Source organism: Chiloscyllium plagiosum, chromosome 3, assembly GCF_004010195.1.
Source record: "Chiloscyllium plagiosum isolate BGI_BamShark_2017 chromosome 3, ASM401019v2, whole genome shotgun sequence".
Taxonomy (NCBI): Eukaryota; Metazoa; Chordata; class Chondrichthyes; order Orectolobiformes; family Hemiscylliidae; genus Chiloscyllium; species Chiloscyllium plagiosum.
The window spans coordinates 37,814,893-37,831,177 of NC_057712.1; the positions used below are offsets into that span (position 1 = coordinate 37,814,893).

General features: G+C 41.8%; 1 protein-coding gene across 3 annotated transcripts in view; it reads right to left on the bottom strand.

Annotated features, from left to right (window-relative positions):
• Window positions 1-16,285, bottom strand: part of LOC122542453 (signal-induced proliferation-associated 1-like protein 2) — a 557,075-nt gene that overhangs the window by 119,694 nt on the left and 421,096 nt on the right. For all 3 annotated transcript variants that reach the window (XM_043680159.1, XM_043680169.1, XM_043680179.1), the window contains exon 15: window positions 15,469-15,693. In XM_043680159.1, the coding sequence (XP_043536094.1) occupies window positions 15,469-15,693 (225 nt within the window). The remainder of the gene's footprint in view (window positions 1-15,468; window positions 15,694-16,285) is intronic.

Genomic DNA, 16,285 nt, shown 5'->3' on the forward strand with positions numbered 1-16,285 from the left:
AGGGCAGGTTCACCAGCATGTCAGTGGAATACAAAAATAATTAGATTATCAAATCAAATTACGTAGACTGGGTTTGTATTTTCTTTAGTAAAGATTAAAGAATGATCAAATTGAGGATTAGTGAGAGAGGAATGATTGCTTTGTAGATGGGAGGAGCGCAAGTAGAATCTCAAAACTGAAGCTGTCTTTCAGTGGTGATGTTGACTTGCTGTTGTAGCCACAGAATTGATATGGCTTGTCTAGTTCAAATTCATGTCAATGGTAACCCCATGGTATTGACAGTGGAGGATTCATTGAGTATTTGTACGGTTACGATAACAATCAGAAATTTAGAACTCTTTCCTCCAAACGCTTTTGAGTCAGCGAGTCAGTTGAAACTTACAAAGTTGAGATTGATAGATTTTAGTTCAGCAAGAATTATGAAAACAAGGTCAGTAAATTAAATTAACCTAAAAAGAATTAAAAAATTGCGAAACAGATTTGAGAACCAAAGTGGCCGACCGCTGTTCTCATGTCCTGATCTTTGCACCATAAAATTTTGAATAAAGAGGTGCTACACATTCAGCACCATCACTAATGAGAATTAAATCTAAATGACTGTTCATGGTTTCTCAATAAGTAGGACTGAGAGACTGTTAACTGTCAGAAGTGTAGAATGTATCATATGTATGTCATTCCTAAAGTTGTCAGAATATTTTTTTAAAAAAGGTGCTGGTAATATTCACAGTCCCTCACATCAATGTTACTTTAGTATCTCCAGAGTGTTTATTGCATGCCATGTACCAGAAATTGCAAATTTGAGGATTCCAAGTTACATTTGGTTGTGAAGTCCTTCTCTGAAGCAGCAATGGTGGTTGTGGAAAGCAGCCAAACCAGTTTGGAGGCTCTGTCATGACAACTGGGGGAGGCAATGGTCTATTATCACTGATATTATCACTGGTCTATTTATCCAGAAAACTCAGCAAATGATCTGGAGAGCCGGGTTTGAATTCCACCAAGGCTGATGGTAAAATTTGAATTCAATAAAAGAAAAATTTGGAATTAAAAATCTACTGATGACCATAAAACCATTGTCAATTGTAGGAAAAACCCATTTGGTTCACTAATGTCCTTTAGAGAAGGAAATCCTCACCTGATCTGGCCTACGAATGACTCCCGACCCACAGCAATGTGATTGACTCTCAATTGCCCTCTGAAATGGCCTAGCAAACTATTCAGTCATATCAATCACTACAAAACCTCAAAGAAATGAAACTGGACGGATTACCTGGTATTAACATAGGCACCAGAAAAGACAGCAGCAGAAACAGTTTTGTCAACCCTGCAAAGTCCTCCTTAACAACATCTGGGGGCTAGTGCCTAAATTTGGAGAGCTGTCTCACAGACTAGTCCAGCAACAGCCTGACACAGTCATACTCATGGAACCATATCTTAAATACCAGGACAGACCCAGCAGAGATGGTGGCACAGTGGCATAGCTCGGGAAGGAATTGCCCTGGGAGTCCTCAACATTGATTCCAGACCTCATGAAGTTTTGTGGTTTCAGATTAAACATGGTCAACGAAACTTCTCGATTTCCAAGTACCATCTTCCCTCAGCTGATGAATCAGTATTTCTCCATGTTGAAAAACACTTAAAGGAAGCTCTGAGGATGGCAAGGAAAGAAACGTATTCTGGGTGAGGTATTTCCATTTCTGTCACCAAGAGTGGCTTGGCAGTAGTACAACAGACAGAGTGGTCAAGTCCTCAGGGACGTAGCTGCTACACCGATCAAAGCTGCTAGCTCTGATGAAGAGTCATCTACACTTGAAACATTAGCTTGCTCTCTCTCCACAGATGCTGCCTGACCACGGTGATTTCCAGATTTTTGTCTTCAGTGCAGATTCCAGCATTTACAGTAATTTGCGCCTAGCTGCGAGACGGGGTTTGCAGCAGGTAGTAAGGGAATCAATAAGAGGGAAAAATATATATGACTTCATCCTTAATGCAAATGCATCTGACCATAACAGTATCACTAAGAGTGACCATCACACAGTTCTTGTAGAGATGAAATCATACCTTCAAACAGAGAATAACCTCCATCATGTTGTGTGGCACTAACACCGTGCTGAATGGGATGGATTTCAAATAAATCTAGCAACCCAAGACTGGGCCTCCATTAGGCACTGTGGACCATCAACAACAGCAGAATTGGATTCCATTACAATTTGAAACTTTATGGCCTGGCATATCCCCGACTCAACCACTACCATCAAACCAAGGGGTCAATGCTGGTTCAATGGAGAGTGCAGGAGGGCATGCCAGGCACAGCGCCAGGTATACCTGAAAATGAGGTGTCAACCCTGTGAGACAAGTGATCCCACAACCAACAAATCAGATCCAAGTTCTTCACTCCTACCATATCCAGTTGTGAATGGTGATGAACAGTTAAACAACTCACTGGAGGAAGAGACTTGACAAATCTCTCCATTCTCAATGATGGAACAGCCCAGCACATCAGTGCAAAAGAAAAAGGCTAAAGCTTTTGCTACAATCTTCAACCAAGAATGCCATGTGGATGATCCATCTTGGCTTCTTCCAGTGGTGCACAGCATTACAGATGCCAGTCTTCAGCCAATTTGATTCACTCCACTTGATATCAAGAAATGTTTGGACACATTGGATACTGCAAATGGATACAGACCTTGACAACATTCTGACAATAGCACTTAAGGCTTGTGCTCCAGAACTTGCCGCTCCCTTCGCCAAGCTCTTCCAGTATAGTTACAATACTGGCATCTACCTGAAGTGTGGGAAATTGCCCATGTGTGTTCTATACATAAAGAGCAGGACAAATCCAACTCAATCAATTACTGGCCCATCAGTCTACGCGCGATCATAAGTGCTGGCAGGTGTCATCAACAGTGTTATCAAACAGCACCTGCTCAGCAACATCCAGTTTGGGTTCCGCCAGGACCACTGAGCTCCAGACATCATTACAGCCTTAGTCCAAACATGGATAAAAGAGCTGAATTCCACAGGTAAGGTGAGAGTAACAGCCTTTGCCATCAAGGCTGCATTCGACATGGAGCAAAACTGGAATCAATGGGTATCAGAGCAAACTCTCCGCTCATTGGAGTCATACTTGACAAATAGGAGGATGGTCATGGTTGTTGGAGGTCAGTCATCTTAGCTTCAGGACATCTCTGCAGGAATTCCCCAGGGTAGTGTCCTCGGCCCAACCAGCTTCATCAATGACCCTCCCTCCAACATAAGGTCAGAAGTGGGAATGTTCACCGATGATTGTATAATGTTCAGCACCATTCACCACTCCTTTTACACTGAAGTAGTCCATGTTTAAATGCAACATAATCTGGACAATATCCAGGTTTGGACTGACAAGTAGTAAGTAACATTTGGGCCACACAAATGCCAGGCTATGACCATCTCCAATAAGACACAATCTAATGATAGCCCCTTGACACTCAATAGTGTTACCATCACTGAATCCCCCACTATTAACATCTTGGGGGTTATTATTGGCCAGAAGTACAACTGGACTCACCACATAAACATACTGACTACAAAAACAGGTCAGAGACTAAGAGTGCTGATTCGAGTAACTCACCTCCTGACTTCCCAAAACCTGTCCATCATCTACAAGGCATAAGTCAGGAGTGTGATGGAATACTCCCTACTTACCTGAATGGGCACAGCTCCAAAAACACTCAAGAAGCTTGACATCATTCAGGACAAAACAGTTCACTTGATTGGCACCTCATTCACAAGCATCCACTGCCTCCACCACCAACACTCAGTAACAGTGTGTACTATCTTCAAGATGTACTGCAGAAATTCACCAAATATTTCAGACAGCACTTTCCAAACCCATAACCGCTTCCATCTAGGACAAGGGCAGCAGATACATAGGAACACCATCACCTGCAAATTCCTCTCCAAGCGACTCGCCATCCTGATTTGGAAATATATCACCATTCCTTCAATGTTGCTGGACCAAAATCCTGGAATTCTCTCCCTAATGGCATTGTAGGTCAACCCACAGCAGATGGTCTTCAAGGGTTCATTGAGGTAACTCAAGGCAGGCAAAAAATGCTGGCCAGTCAATGACGTCCACATCCCACAAAATGAATTAAAAAATACTCAGAGTCCATAGGATTGTTGTTGACAAATGGACAGGGATTGACTTTTTGTTTTATTCATTCATACCAGCATTTATTATCCATCCCATTTGCCCTGGAAAAGGTGGTGACAGCCTGCCTTCCTGAACTGCCTGCAGTCCATTTGGTATTATTCACATTGCTGCAGGAATGAGCTCCAGAAGTTTGACCCAGTGATATATTTGAAAAACAGGATAGTGAGTGGCTCGGAGAGAAGGTTAATGTAGTGGTCATCCATCTCCTTAGAGACTGCATTGATTATGGGCAAGGGAGATATTGTTTAAAGAGCCTTGGTGAATTTCTGCAGTGCACTTTGTACATGGTGCACACTGTTGCTGCTGTACATTAGTCAATGTGGTGGTGTCACTCAAATAGACTGCTTTGCTCTGGATGGTGTCAAGCTTTTTCAGCGTGCTTGAATTACATTCATTTAATAAGTGGGCATTATTACATCACTTTCCCAAATTGAGGCTTGGATAGGCTTTAGGGCATCTGGAAGTGAGTTACTTACTGCACGATTCATTGCCTTTGACCTGCTCTTGTGGCCAGAGCACTTACATGGCGTGTCTAGTTCAGTTTCTCATCACTGGTAACCCCAGGTTGTTTACAATGGAGGATTCACTAATGGCAAGAGGATTTTTGGTCGAGCCCACTAGGGAACAGACAATTCTGGATTTGGTGATGTGTAATGAGTCAGACTTGATTAGGAAACTGAAGGTAAAGGAACCCCTTGGGGCAGTGACCATAATATGCTAGAATTCACTCTGCAGTTTGAGAGGGAGAAGACTGAATCAGATATAATGGTATTACAGTCGAGTAAAAGTAATTGTAAAGACATGAGGGAGGAGCTGGCTGGAGTTGATTGGAAGGGGAGCCTAGTAGGGAAGACAGTGGAACAGCAATAACAGGAATTTCTCAGGATAATTCAGGAAGCAGAGCAGAAATTCATCCCGAGGGAGGATGAAGCAACCAGGCTGACAAAGGAACAGCATAATAGCAAAACAAAAGCATGCAATGTGGTGAAAATTAGTGAGAAGCTGGAGGATTGGGAAGCCTTTAAAGCCAGAGGACAACTAAAAAAGCAATAAGGGGCAAGACGACAAAATAGGTGGGTAAGCTATCTCATAGTATCAAAATGGACAAACAGGACGCTGGAAGAACACAGTAAGCCAGGCAACATCAGTACATTATACCTGAAACATTGACTTCTCCACCTCTTGATGTTACTTTGGATTCCAGCATCTGCAGTTTTTTTTGTCTCTAATGAAATATCAAGACGACTGCAAGAGTTTTTGTTTGATATATAAGACCAAGAATGCTCATTGGACATTGGAAAATCAGGATGAGTAGTCATGAGGAACAAAGAAATGGTGGAAGCATTGAATGGGTACTTTGTATCAGTCTTCACAGTGGAAGACACCAGTAACATACTGGAACTTCAGGAGAGTCAGGGGACAGAAGTAGACTAGTATCTATCACTAAGGAGATGTTGCTGAAGAAACTAAAGGGTCTGAAGGTGGATAACTCACCCAGTCTGGATGGACCACACCTCAGGGTTCTGAACAAGATGGCTGAGAAGATTGTGGAGGCTAATCTTTCAGGAATCACTGGAGTCAAGGAGTGTGCCTGAGGATTGGTAAATGGCTAATGAAACACCCTTATTTAACGGAGGCAAAAGATGGGAAATTATAGGCCGGTTACTCTGACCTCAGTCATTGGTTGGATTTTAGTATTCATTATGTAAGTGCATGGTAAAATAGTGCTGAGGCAGAGTGGTTTGGTCACAGGGAAGTCATGTCTTAAAAATGTTAGAATTCTTTGAGGTAATATGCAAGTTAGACAAAGGAGAGCTGGTGGATATTTGGATTATCAGAACGCCTTTGCAAAGATGCCACACAGGGGGCTGTTAAATAAGAGCCTATGGCTTTATGAACGAAGTACTGGCATGGATAGAGGATTGGCTGACTGGCAGAAGGCAGACAGTGTAAATAAAAGGGTCTCTTTAAGGGTAGAAACTGGTGACTAGTAGAGTTCTTTGGGGGTCAATGTTGGGATCACAACTATTCACATGATACATTAATGATCTGGGCAAACAAACAGAGGGCATTATTGTTAAGTTTACAAATGACACAAAGGTCGGTTAAGTTGTGTGAGAAAGCAGGCAGGCTGCAGAAAGACGTGGATAGGTTAGGACAGTGAGCAAAGAAGTGGCAGATAGATAGTGGCAATGTGGGAATATGAGAGGTTATACACTTTGGTAGGAAGAATAGAAGTGTAGACTATTTTCTAAGTGGGGAAATGCTTTGGAAATTTGAAGCACAAAGGGATTTAAGGGTATTAGTTCAGTATATTCTTAAGGTTAACAGGCAAGTTCAGTTGGCACTTAGGAATGCAAATCCATTTTGAGAAGGCCAGAATACAGAGCAGGGATGTACAATGCTCTGGTCAAACTGTACTTGGAGTATTGTGAACAGTTCTGGGCCCCATATCTAAGGAAAGATATACTGCCATTGAAGGTGGTCCAGAGGAGGTTGACAAGAATGATCCCAGGGATGAAGGGCTTGTTGTATTAGGCACAAGTGAGGACTCTGGGTCTGTACTTGATAGAGTGAAGTAGGATGAAATAAGATCTGATTGAAATTTACAGAATACTGGGATGCCCTGTACATAGAGAAGATGTTTCCAATGTTAGGAGAGACTAGTGCCTGAGGGCACAGCCTCAGAATAAAGGAACTTAGATAAGCAGGAGTTTCTTCAGTCAGAGGGAGGTAAATCTGTGGAACTCACTGTCACTGCCAGAAGGCTGTGGAGGCCAAGTCTTTAAGAAAGAGATAGATAGGGGCTTGATTTGATAAGGGGATCAAGGGTTACAGGGAGAAGGCAGGAGAATGAGTTCCTCTATGCTACTGTTGGTCAAATGTGGCTTTGATGTCAAGGGCAATGACTCTCATCTCACCTCTGGAATTCAGCTCTGTTGTTTATGCTTAAACCAAGGCTGTAATGAGCGGACCTGTGGGAACCTAAACTGACAGTCAATGAGCAGGTTGTAGTACTTCAGATACACTTCAAGCGGTGACCCTTTATATCTGTGATAAACTCAAGAAATAGGAGCAGGGGTAGGCCATCGGGACCCTCAGTAAGATATCAGTTGATCAGGTCCAGGCCTCAAATCCTCTTTCAGCCAGTCTACACCGACTTTTCAAACATTTATCAACCAACTCCTCTTAACTAATTTCAGTGATTTGACTTCCACTATCCTCTGGGAAAAGAAATTCTTCCACATCTCAGTTTAAATGACTGTCCCTTTATTCTGTAACTATGTCCCTTCATTCTAGATTACCCTTATTAGTGGAAACTTCTCAACATCTGTCTTGTCAAATGCTATCAGGACTTGTACAATAAGATCATCTCTCATTCTTCTAAACTCTAATGAATAAAAGCAACTGGTTTAGTTGTTCTTGATAATTAAACTCCTTCAACCCAGAGATCAGCCTAGGGAATCTCTTTTGGACTGTCTCTATTGTAAGTATAAGCTTTCTTAAATACTAGGAACCAAAACTATACACAGTCCACCAATTGTGGCCTCACCGACACCCTGTACAGTTCTCCCTGTTTTTAGACTCCAAACCCTTGGCAATAGAGCCCAAAATTCAACTTGCCTTTTCAATTACTTGCTACATCTGCATGCTGACGTTTTGTGATTCATGCACAAGATCATCCAGGTTTCTTGGTGCTGCACATTTTTGGAACCTCTCTACATTTAAATAGTAGTCTGCCTTTTGATTCTTCCTACCATTTTCCTACATTAAACCCCATCTGTCAAGATTTAACCCACTCACTCAGCCTACCTATCTCCCTTTGCAGATTCCTTATGTCCTCACTGCAACATGCCCTTTCTCCTATTTTTGTATCATCAATAAATAAGAGTAAATTATACTCTGCCCCTCTAAGTCATTAACATAGATAGTAAATAATTGAAGCCCAAGGATCGATCCTTGTAGCACTTAACTAATCACATCTTTTCAACTTGAAAAAAACCCACTAGTCTCAACTTTGTGTCTTGTGTGCTCAATCCATGCTATTACATTACCACTGAATACCATGAGCTCCTATCTCGTGTAATAAGATTTTATGTGACACCTTATCAAATACTTTATCAACTCTGCTTGTTATATCCTCAACGGAAATTTGTCAAACATGATTTCTCTTTCACAAAACTATGTTTGATGGCATTAAGCATTTTTAAACGCACTGCTCTTTCTTCTTTAATAAGTAACATTAACATTTTCCCAATGACAGATTTTAAGCTAACTGGCCTGTAGTTTCCTGTTTTCTGTCTCCATCTCTTTGTGAACAGGGTTGTCACATTCTAATGTTTCCATTTTCTCTGCAGTCACTTCCTTTAAAACCCTTAGATGCAGGCAATCAGGTCCTGTCCACTTTTCTGCCTTCAGTCCCATTAGTTTGCCCAAAAATGTGTCTTTCTTAATGGAGACTGTTACAAGCATCTTGCCTATCTGCTGTCAGATGTTTATAGAGACCTCCACCATGAATATCAATGCAAAATATTGGTGTAAATTATCTGCTTCCTTGCTTCCCCCTCATTAATTAGTCAGCTGCATTCTCCAAGTGGCCCACACTTATTTTAGCCTGTTTCTTTTTACATATCCGCATATGTTCTTGTTATTAGTTTTTATATTTCTCACCAATTTACTGTAAAATTAATTTTCTTCCTCTTCACTAGCTTTCCAGTTAACCACTGCTGGTAGTTAAAAATCCCAATCCTCTGGCATAGCTCCGGTTTTTGCCATTATATCTGCCTTAGTTTTTGATTGGATACTCTCCAATCAAGAAGGTTCATCCTTCTTATTGAGATATTGCAAAGCAAGAGTTGCTTGACAACATCATTGATGACATCTTCCATCACTTTACTGACAACTGATTCAACTAATGGGGCAGTAATTGACTGGATTTGAATGTCCAAGTTTTTGTGCATAGGATGTACCAAGGCAATTTTCTATATTGTCAGGTGGATGCCAGTGTTGTAGCTGTACTGGACAGCTTTATTCGGGACGAAGCAAGTTTAGGTTAGATTAGATTAGGTTACTTAGTGTGGAAACAGGCCCTTAGGCCCAATAAGTCCACACCGACCCTCCGAAGAGCAACCCACCCAGACCCATTTCCCCTACATTTACCCCTTCACCTAACACTACGGGCAATTCAACATGGTCAATTCACCTAACCTGCACGTTTTTGGACTGTGGGAGAAAACCGGAGCACCCGAAGGAAACCCACGCAGACACGGGGAGAACGTGCACACAGTTGCATGAGGCGGGAATTGAACCTGGGTCTCTGGCATTGTGAGGCAGCAGTGCTAACCACTTTGCCACCGTGCCGCCCATGGTGGCAAAATTCTAGAGCACATTCTTATTACTATTACAGAAATTTGTTCAGTCCATAGCCTTTGCAGTATAATGTAACTACAGCTGTTTCTTGATATCACATGGTTTGAAGGCTGGCATCTACGATGCTAGGGTTTTCTGGACAAGGCAGAAATATATCATTCACTCAGCACTTCTGGCTAAAGATTGTTGAAAACACATCATCTTTGTTTCATATTCTGGGCTCCTCTTCCATTGAAAATGGATATTTGCAGAGCCTTTTCCTCCAGTGAGTGTTTAATCATGCACTACCATTCAAGTTTGCATACCTTGGATCTGATTATGTAAGTGCTTAGCTCTATATATCACTTGCTGCTTATCCTGTTTACAGCTTCATGGAGTTAACACCTCATTTTTAGGTAGTTTGATGCTGCTCCTGCACAATTCTAGTTTGATGAGTAATGACAGAGAGGTTACAAACTGCATTGGAGTACAATTCTGCTGCTGCTGATGGCCCAAAGTTGCTAAAGTTTATCCCATTTAGTATTGAGATAGTGCCACTCAACACAATGGAGGGTATGCTCAGCTTGAAGACAGGACTTCATCTTCACTGTGCGGTGGTCACTTTCACCGATACCGTCATGGACAGTTGCATCTGTGGCTGGCAGACTGCTGAGGACGATGTCAAGTATGCTTTTCTCTCTTGTTGGTTTCATCACTACTTGTTGCAGAGCCAGTCTAACAGCGATGTCCAACTGGATCAGAGGTGGTGGTGTGAACCATTCTAGGTGACAGAGATCAAAGTTAACCAACCAAAGTATATTCTGTGTCCTTGTCACCCTCTGTGCTCCAAGTGCTGTTCAGAGTCAATTTTGGGAACTCCTCCAACCCTTCACACCACACAATTCCCCAGGCAATTTCTTCTTGACTCTAAGTTAATGGAGTCACTTGCAATGAGATGATTGTGAAGGCCATAAATAGCAACCCTAAAGGCAGTGCTGCTGGATAGCAGAAAATGAGATGTCATTGACATTTTATGTGAATGTTGACCCCTTGTTTGTGGATGGGTATTGCTGAGGTTAGCCTGTAAGACAACAAATAGGAAGCAACTAAAGCTCTTATCTCTGAGAAGCACCAGAAGTCAGTCGAGGAACCATTTCAGGAAATGCCAAAACTCCACTGGAGAGTAAGATAGGAATGGTAAGGGACCATGGTCCAGGAAGAAAACAGAGAGTAATGAGAATGTGAAGATCAAGAATATTTATGCACTGCAGGAAATTGAACAGTAGTGTGCAATGTTAAGATAGAACTGTTAAAAAGTTGGGACAGTGAAGGATTTGAATAATGTCTGATGTAAATGAATAGGAGACATGTCAACAAGCAAGAGAAGGGGATAAATGATCAGTAGCTGTAGTGAACAAAGAGTAGATTTGACCGAGGAAATTAGTCTCCTGTGGATTGAAGAAAGGACACGTGAGAGAAACTTCAGATTGTTTTAGATCAATGTTGCATAATGTAATTAATTGTTTTGACAAAGTTGGTGTTGAAATTGCATTATTCCTGCCCTATCTCATGTCACATTGTCTTTGAGTGGAAAAAGAATGTTATATGAGGACCTGAAGACAGATGTGACATAAATATTAATAAATGTAAGACAAAAAAAAAAGAACTGCAGATGCTAGATCTAAAACAGAAACTAAAAATGCTGGAGAAACTCAGCAGATCTGGCAGTATCTGTAAAGAGAAAGCAGTGTCAATGCTTTGGGACCAGTGAAGGATCAGAGGGGTGACCTTATAGAAGTTTATAAAATCAGGAGGGACATAGATAGGATGAATAGCCAAGGTCTTTTCCCCAAGGGAGGGGAGTCCAACACTAGTGAGATGGGAAATATTTAAAAAGGACCTCAGGGGCAAATTTTTCACACAGAGGATGGTGCAAGTATGTAATGAGCTGCCAGGGGATGGTAGAAGTGGGTTCAGTACAACATTTAAAAGGCATCAGGATGGGTATATGAATGGGAAGGGATTAGAGGGATATGGGCCAAATGGGACTAGATTGAGCACTGCTGCCTCACAGTGCCAGAGACCCGGGTTCAATTCCTGACTCAGGCAACTGACTGTGTGGAGTTTGCACATTCTCCCCTTGTTTGCGTGGGTTTCCTCCGGGTGCTCCGGTTTCCTCCCTCAGTCCAAAGATGTGCAGGTCAGATGAATTGGCCATGCTAAATTGCCCGTAGTGTTAGGTAAAGGGGTAAATGTAGGGGAATGGGTGGGTTGCGCTTCGGTGGGTTGGTGTGGACTTGTTGGGCCGAAGGGCCTGTTTCCACACTGTAAGTAATCTAAGTAATCTAATCTAAGCTGTAAGATTGACTTAGGATATCCGGTTGGCATGGACTAGTTGGACCGAGGTTGACTGGGACTTTGTAAGGTACAATTCTGTGAGTATGACTATGTCAGACTATTGCTTGACTAATCTGTAAGGCAGCTCTCCCACTTTTATCACTAGCCCCCAGATGGTGCTGAAGGGGACTTTGCCAGGTCAACAGGGTTGAGCTTCAGGTTGTTATTGCTGGTACCTTAAATTGAGACTTCATGTAGTTGTGCTAGAAGATGAGCATCAGCTTGAGAATTTACTGTAGTTCTGTCCCTGTCTCCCTGTTTTACAGGTTCATAGCCCCTGGAATGGTAACTCTGCTTCACATACACCATCACCTAAATCAAACATTGGACGAGAAGACAGACTGCTGGGTGTGTGTGTGTGTGCTTAAGTGCACTACATGCAGAGGCTGGTGATTTGGAAAAAGAAGCTGCTGAGATGGGGAATGGATGGGGAGAGAGATTTAGACGTGAGGCTGCTAAATAACTGAGAGAAGAGAGAATGGGTTGGGAAAATAAATGTTTGGTGGGGGAGGGGAAGGGTTAATTTGAGTGTGGAAATGGGGAATTGGGGCTTCACTGAATCTCCTGCCACCACAGAGTATGGAGAGCTTGTTGAAACCTGCATGAGTGCAAAAGCATTATTATTTTATATAAAGTACTTTAAAAAACTGAGAGTTTCATATTTATATGATGTCTATGTTAATATATAGTATGCATATTTTAATAAGTAATTACTAAACTGTTTTATTGCTTTACTGCTGTTTCTTTTTTCTGTTGTCTGGAATCACATTAATTTTCAAATGGCTTCACATTAGAAAACAGTTTGGGATATGGTCTAGGAACAACATGTTCCTAAACATTTACCAGTACTGCTGAAAGCAGCCACCAAAAGGCATCGAAGAGTAACCTTTTTTGACAGTGTCTATTCTTCCATCTTCACACTGGGGAGTGCCTTATCTCCATCTGGAGCTTCCTTTAATGGCTCAGCTAAAGTCAAACGTGCCAGATGGAAATTGCGCTAACATACTACAACCTACCATTCTACAGTGTAGCTCAGTGCCATTCAGCAGTTTACATTTATGTATCACAGGCACTAAGTTAGATTTGAATAAGTTTGTCAAAATTATTCTCTGAGCCAGAAAGCCTGAGTTCAAGTTCTACATGTTCTGAGCAAGTTGGTTTAAAAATACCTGCAATTGTTTCCATAGGTCAGATCTGTACTTGGGCATAACTTATTATGTATCGTTATCTATGATATAACAAAACTAAATAATCAGTGAGGAGACAAACAGATGGCTCGATTTAACTGTCCCAACCAGTGAACTTGAAGGCCGGGGGATATGCTATATTCAGCAGATAGTCTGCTAGCTGCCAAACATCCCATCCTTTCCTGCCCTCACCTCAATTTTCTTATTGATGGGTGGGAGGATATAATGTTGAGAAGCTGTCCCACTGGTGGACCGATTGAGGCCTTCAATTGGGAAATTAATGCCTATTATTCCCTGATTGCCACCAATGGCTTTTAATTAGAAGAGGCCCACATTAAGTGACCAGTCTGGTTTCCTCGCACAGGTTGGCAGTGGCCATCCTTCTTAACTAATCCCCTGGGTCTGTCAGAGGGATAACTCAGTCGCCCTCTCCTTTTCCACTGCTGTTAGCACAATGTCCTAAAGCTCTATTGGTATAATCAAGAGGTGAACAAGTTAGCCATTTAATGTATATAAGGCAGACATTCTTCCTCTGGGCAAGCCCCTGCCCTTTACGTGGTTGCGCGTGCAGGGACTACAGCAGCCTGTATAATTCAGCATAATTAACTTATTTTCATTTTTTCTCCACAGATATTATTAGATTAGATTACAGTGTGGAAACAGGCCCTTCGGCCCAACAAGTCCACACCGACCCGCCGAAGCGAAACCCACCCATACCCCTAACCTAACACTACGGGCAATTTAGTATGGCCAATTCACCTAACCTGCACATCTTTGGACTGTGGGAGGAAACCGGAGCACCCGGAGGAAACCCACACAGACACAGGGAGAACGTGCAAACTCCACACAATCAGTCGCCTGAGTCGGGAATTGAACCCGGGTCTCTGGCGTTGCGAGGCAGCAGTGCTAACCACTGTGCCACCGTGCCGCCCACACGGGCTGTTGAGTATTTCAAACATTTTATGTTTAATCACATGCTTCTAACATTTGTAGTAATTCAATTGTGTACTATTTTCAGTTGACTCAACATCCAGGAAAAACTGCAACACTGAAATTATTCAGCATCACACTTGCAACTTGGAGAACTTTTATCAGTTTCATCATCTATGTCAGATATTAAGCATTAAAAATGAAGACTTTCACAATGGGATTAAATCATTGGATAATTACACACAGGAGGCCATGTTAATCCATCATATCTGTGCTGGTTCTGTTCAATAATCAGTCCTCTAGTCTTACATTAGCCTAGGAATCTTACCTCTTCTGCTTGTTATCCAATTGCTGTTTGAAAAGACACATTTGAGTCTGCCTCCACCACATTCCAAACAATTCCAAATTCTAGCCACTTGCTGTTTTTCCTCACATCACCTCTGATTCTTTTCTCAATCACTTTAAAATTGATGTCGTCAGGGTTGTAATCCTTCCACTAATAATAATTTTTCCCTATTGACCCTATACAGACCACTCATGATTTTGAACATTTCTATTAAATCTCTCAACCTTTCTTTCTCTAAGGAGAATAATCTAACTTCAAGCTATCCTCAAAATTGAAAGCCCTCATCTCCAGAAATTCTCAGAAATCTTTCTGGACCATCCCTAATGCCTCACAAGATTACTAAATCTTGGTGCTCAGAATTAAATATAATGTACCAGTTAAGTCAAAATGATAGTTTATAATGGTTCACTATAAGTTCCTTGCATTTATTCTTGAAGCCTCATTAGTGGGTGGCATCGTGGCTCAGTGGTTAGCACTGCTGACTCACAGCGCCAGGGACCCTGGTTTGATTCCAGCCTCGGGCGACTGTCTGTGTGGAGTTTGCACATTCTCTCTGCGTTTGCGTGGATTTCCTCCAGGTGCTCCAGTTTCCTCCCACAATCCAATGCAGGTTAGGTGAATTGGCCATGCTAAATTGTCCATAGTGTTTCAGGCATGTGTAGGTTAGGTGCATTAGTCAGGGGTAAATGTAGAGTAATAAGGTAAGGGGAATGGGTCTGGGTGAGTTAATCTTCGTATGGTCGATGTGGATTTGTTGGGCCAAATGGCCTGTTTCCACACTGTAGGGATTCTATGATTAACTGCTGTCTCATACTTTCCTGCCATCTTCAATGATTTGTGCATATACCAGGGATTTATCTATTCCTACACACTTTAAAATAGTACTCCTTAATTTGAATTGCCTTTCTTTATTCTTCCTTTCAAAATCACTTCTCATGTCTTTGCATGAAATTTAATGCCGCTAAAGCTTTAAAACCATTACAGTTGGATGTCACATGCACAGTTATCAGATATCAGAGTAGGTGATTAGGAAAAGCTAGTTGCGTTTTTTCAGTTGGATCACTGACCTTCTGCAGTCTGCAATCTCTGGCTCTTCTGGTGTGGGGCTTCCATCCAGCTTCTTCCAGCCAATGACGTATTTGTTAACAGCACCCTGGTGATGGTAGGATCCAGACAATGACCCTAGGACTTGCTGAGGGCTGTTCTGAGACACTATATAGACCTTGGAGGCATCAAGTGATCCACTAGTTTTAGAAACACGTGGTGATGGACTTCCTGAATGATGTGAACCACTAAAGAAGCAGAGATTTGATGAAGGGATAGAAGAAAACAAAAGAACAGTGAATAATTTCAACTATCTTTACCACGGCTCATATTATTCATTGTTATTAGTTAAAGATGATTAGTTAATTCTGTTATCCAGCAATGCTTCAAGTCAGTAATGTATTGACATTTGTGTTGCGGAATGCTTGTAAACACCCACCCAATTAGTATTTTGGACAAACAACCATCACAGTTAGAGTCAATTTATAAATAAGAAAAAAATTCCAAAAAGACAGATTTGGGTCAGACATGAGGAAATTCTTCTTCTCAAGTGGAATGGGATTGATGTTAATTCATTAACAGATAAGAAAATTTAAATTCTAGAAATGATTTGAGAACCAGCTGGTTCCTGTGATGTGGAGTTATAGGCTAAAGTGGATGGACAAGTAGGGAGGGAATTACTGGGTTTCTCATCTATATTTATTGCGTAAAAACATTATGGATGCAAAACACAGCTGGCTAATGAACATGCCAAGATTTTGATGAGAATTTTTCCAAATGGCAGTTGGAGGACTTATTACAAGGGCAATGAAACAGAACTATCCCCTCCCCTCCAGTATG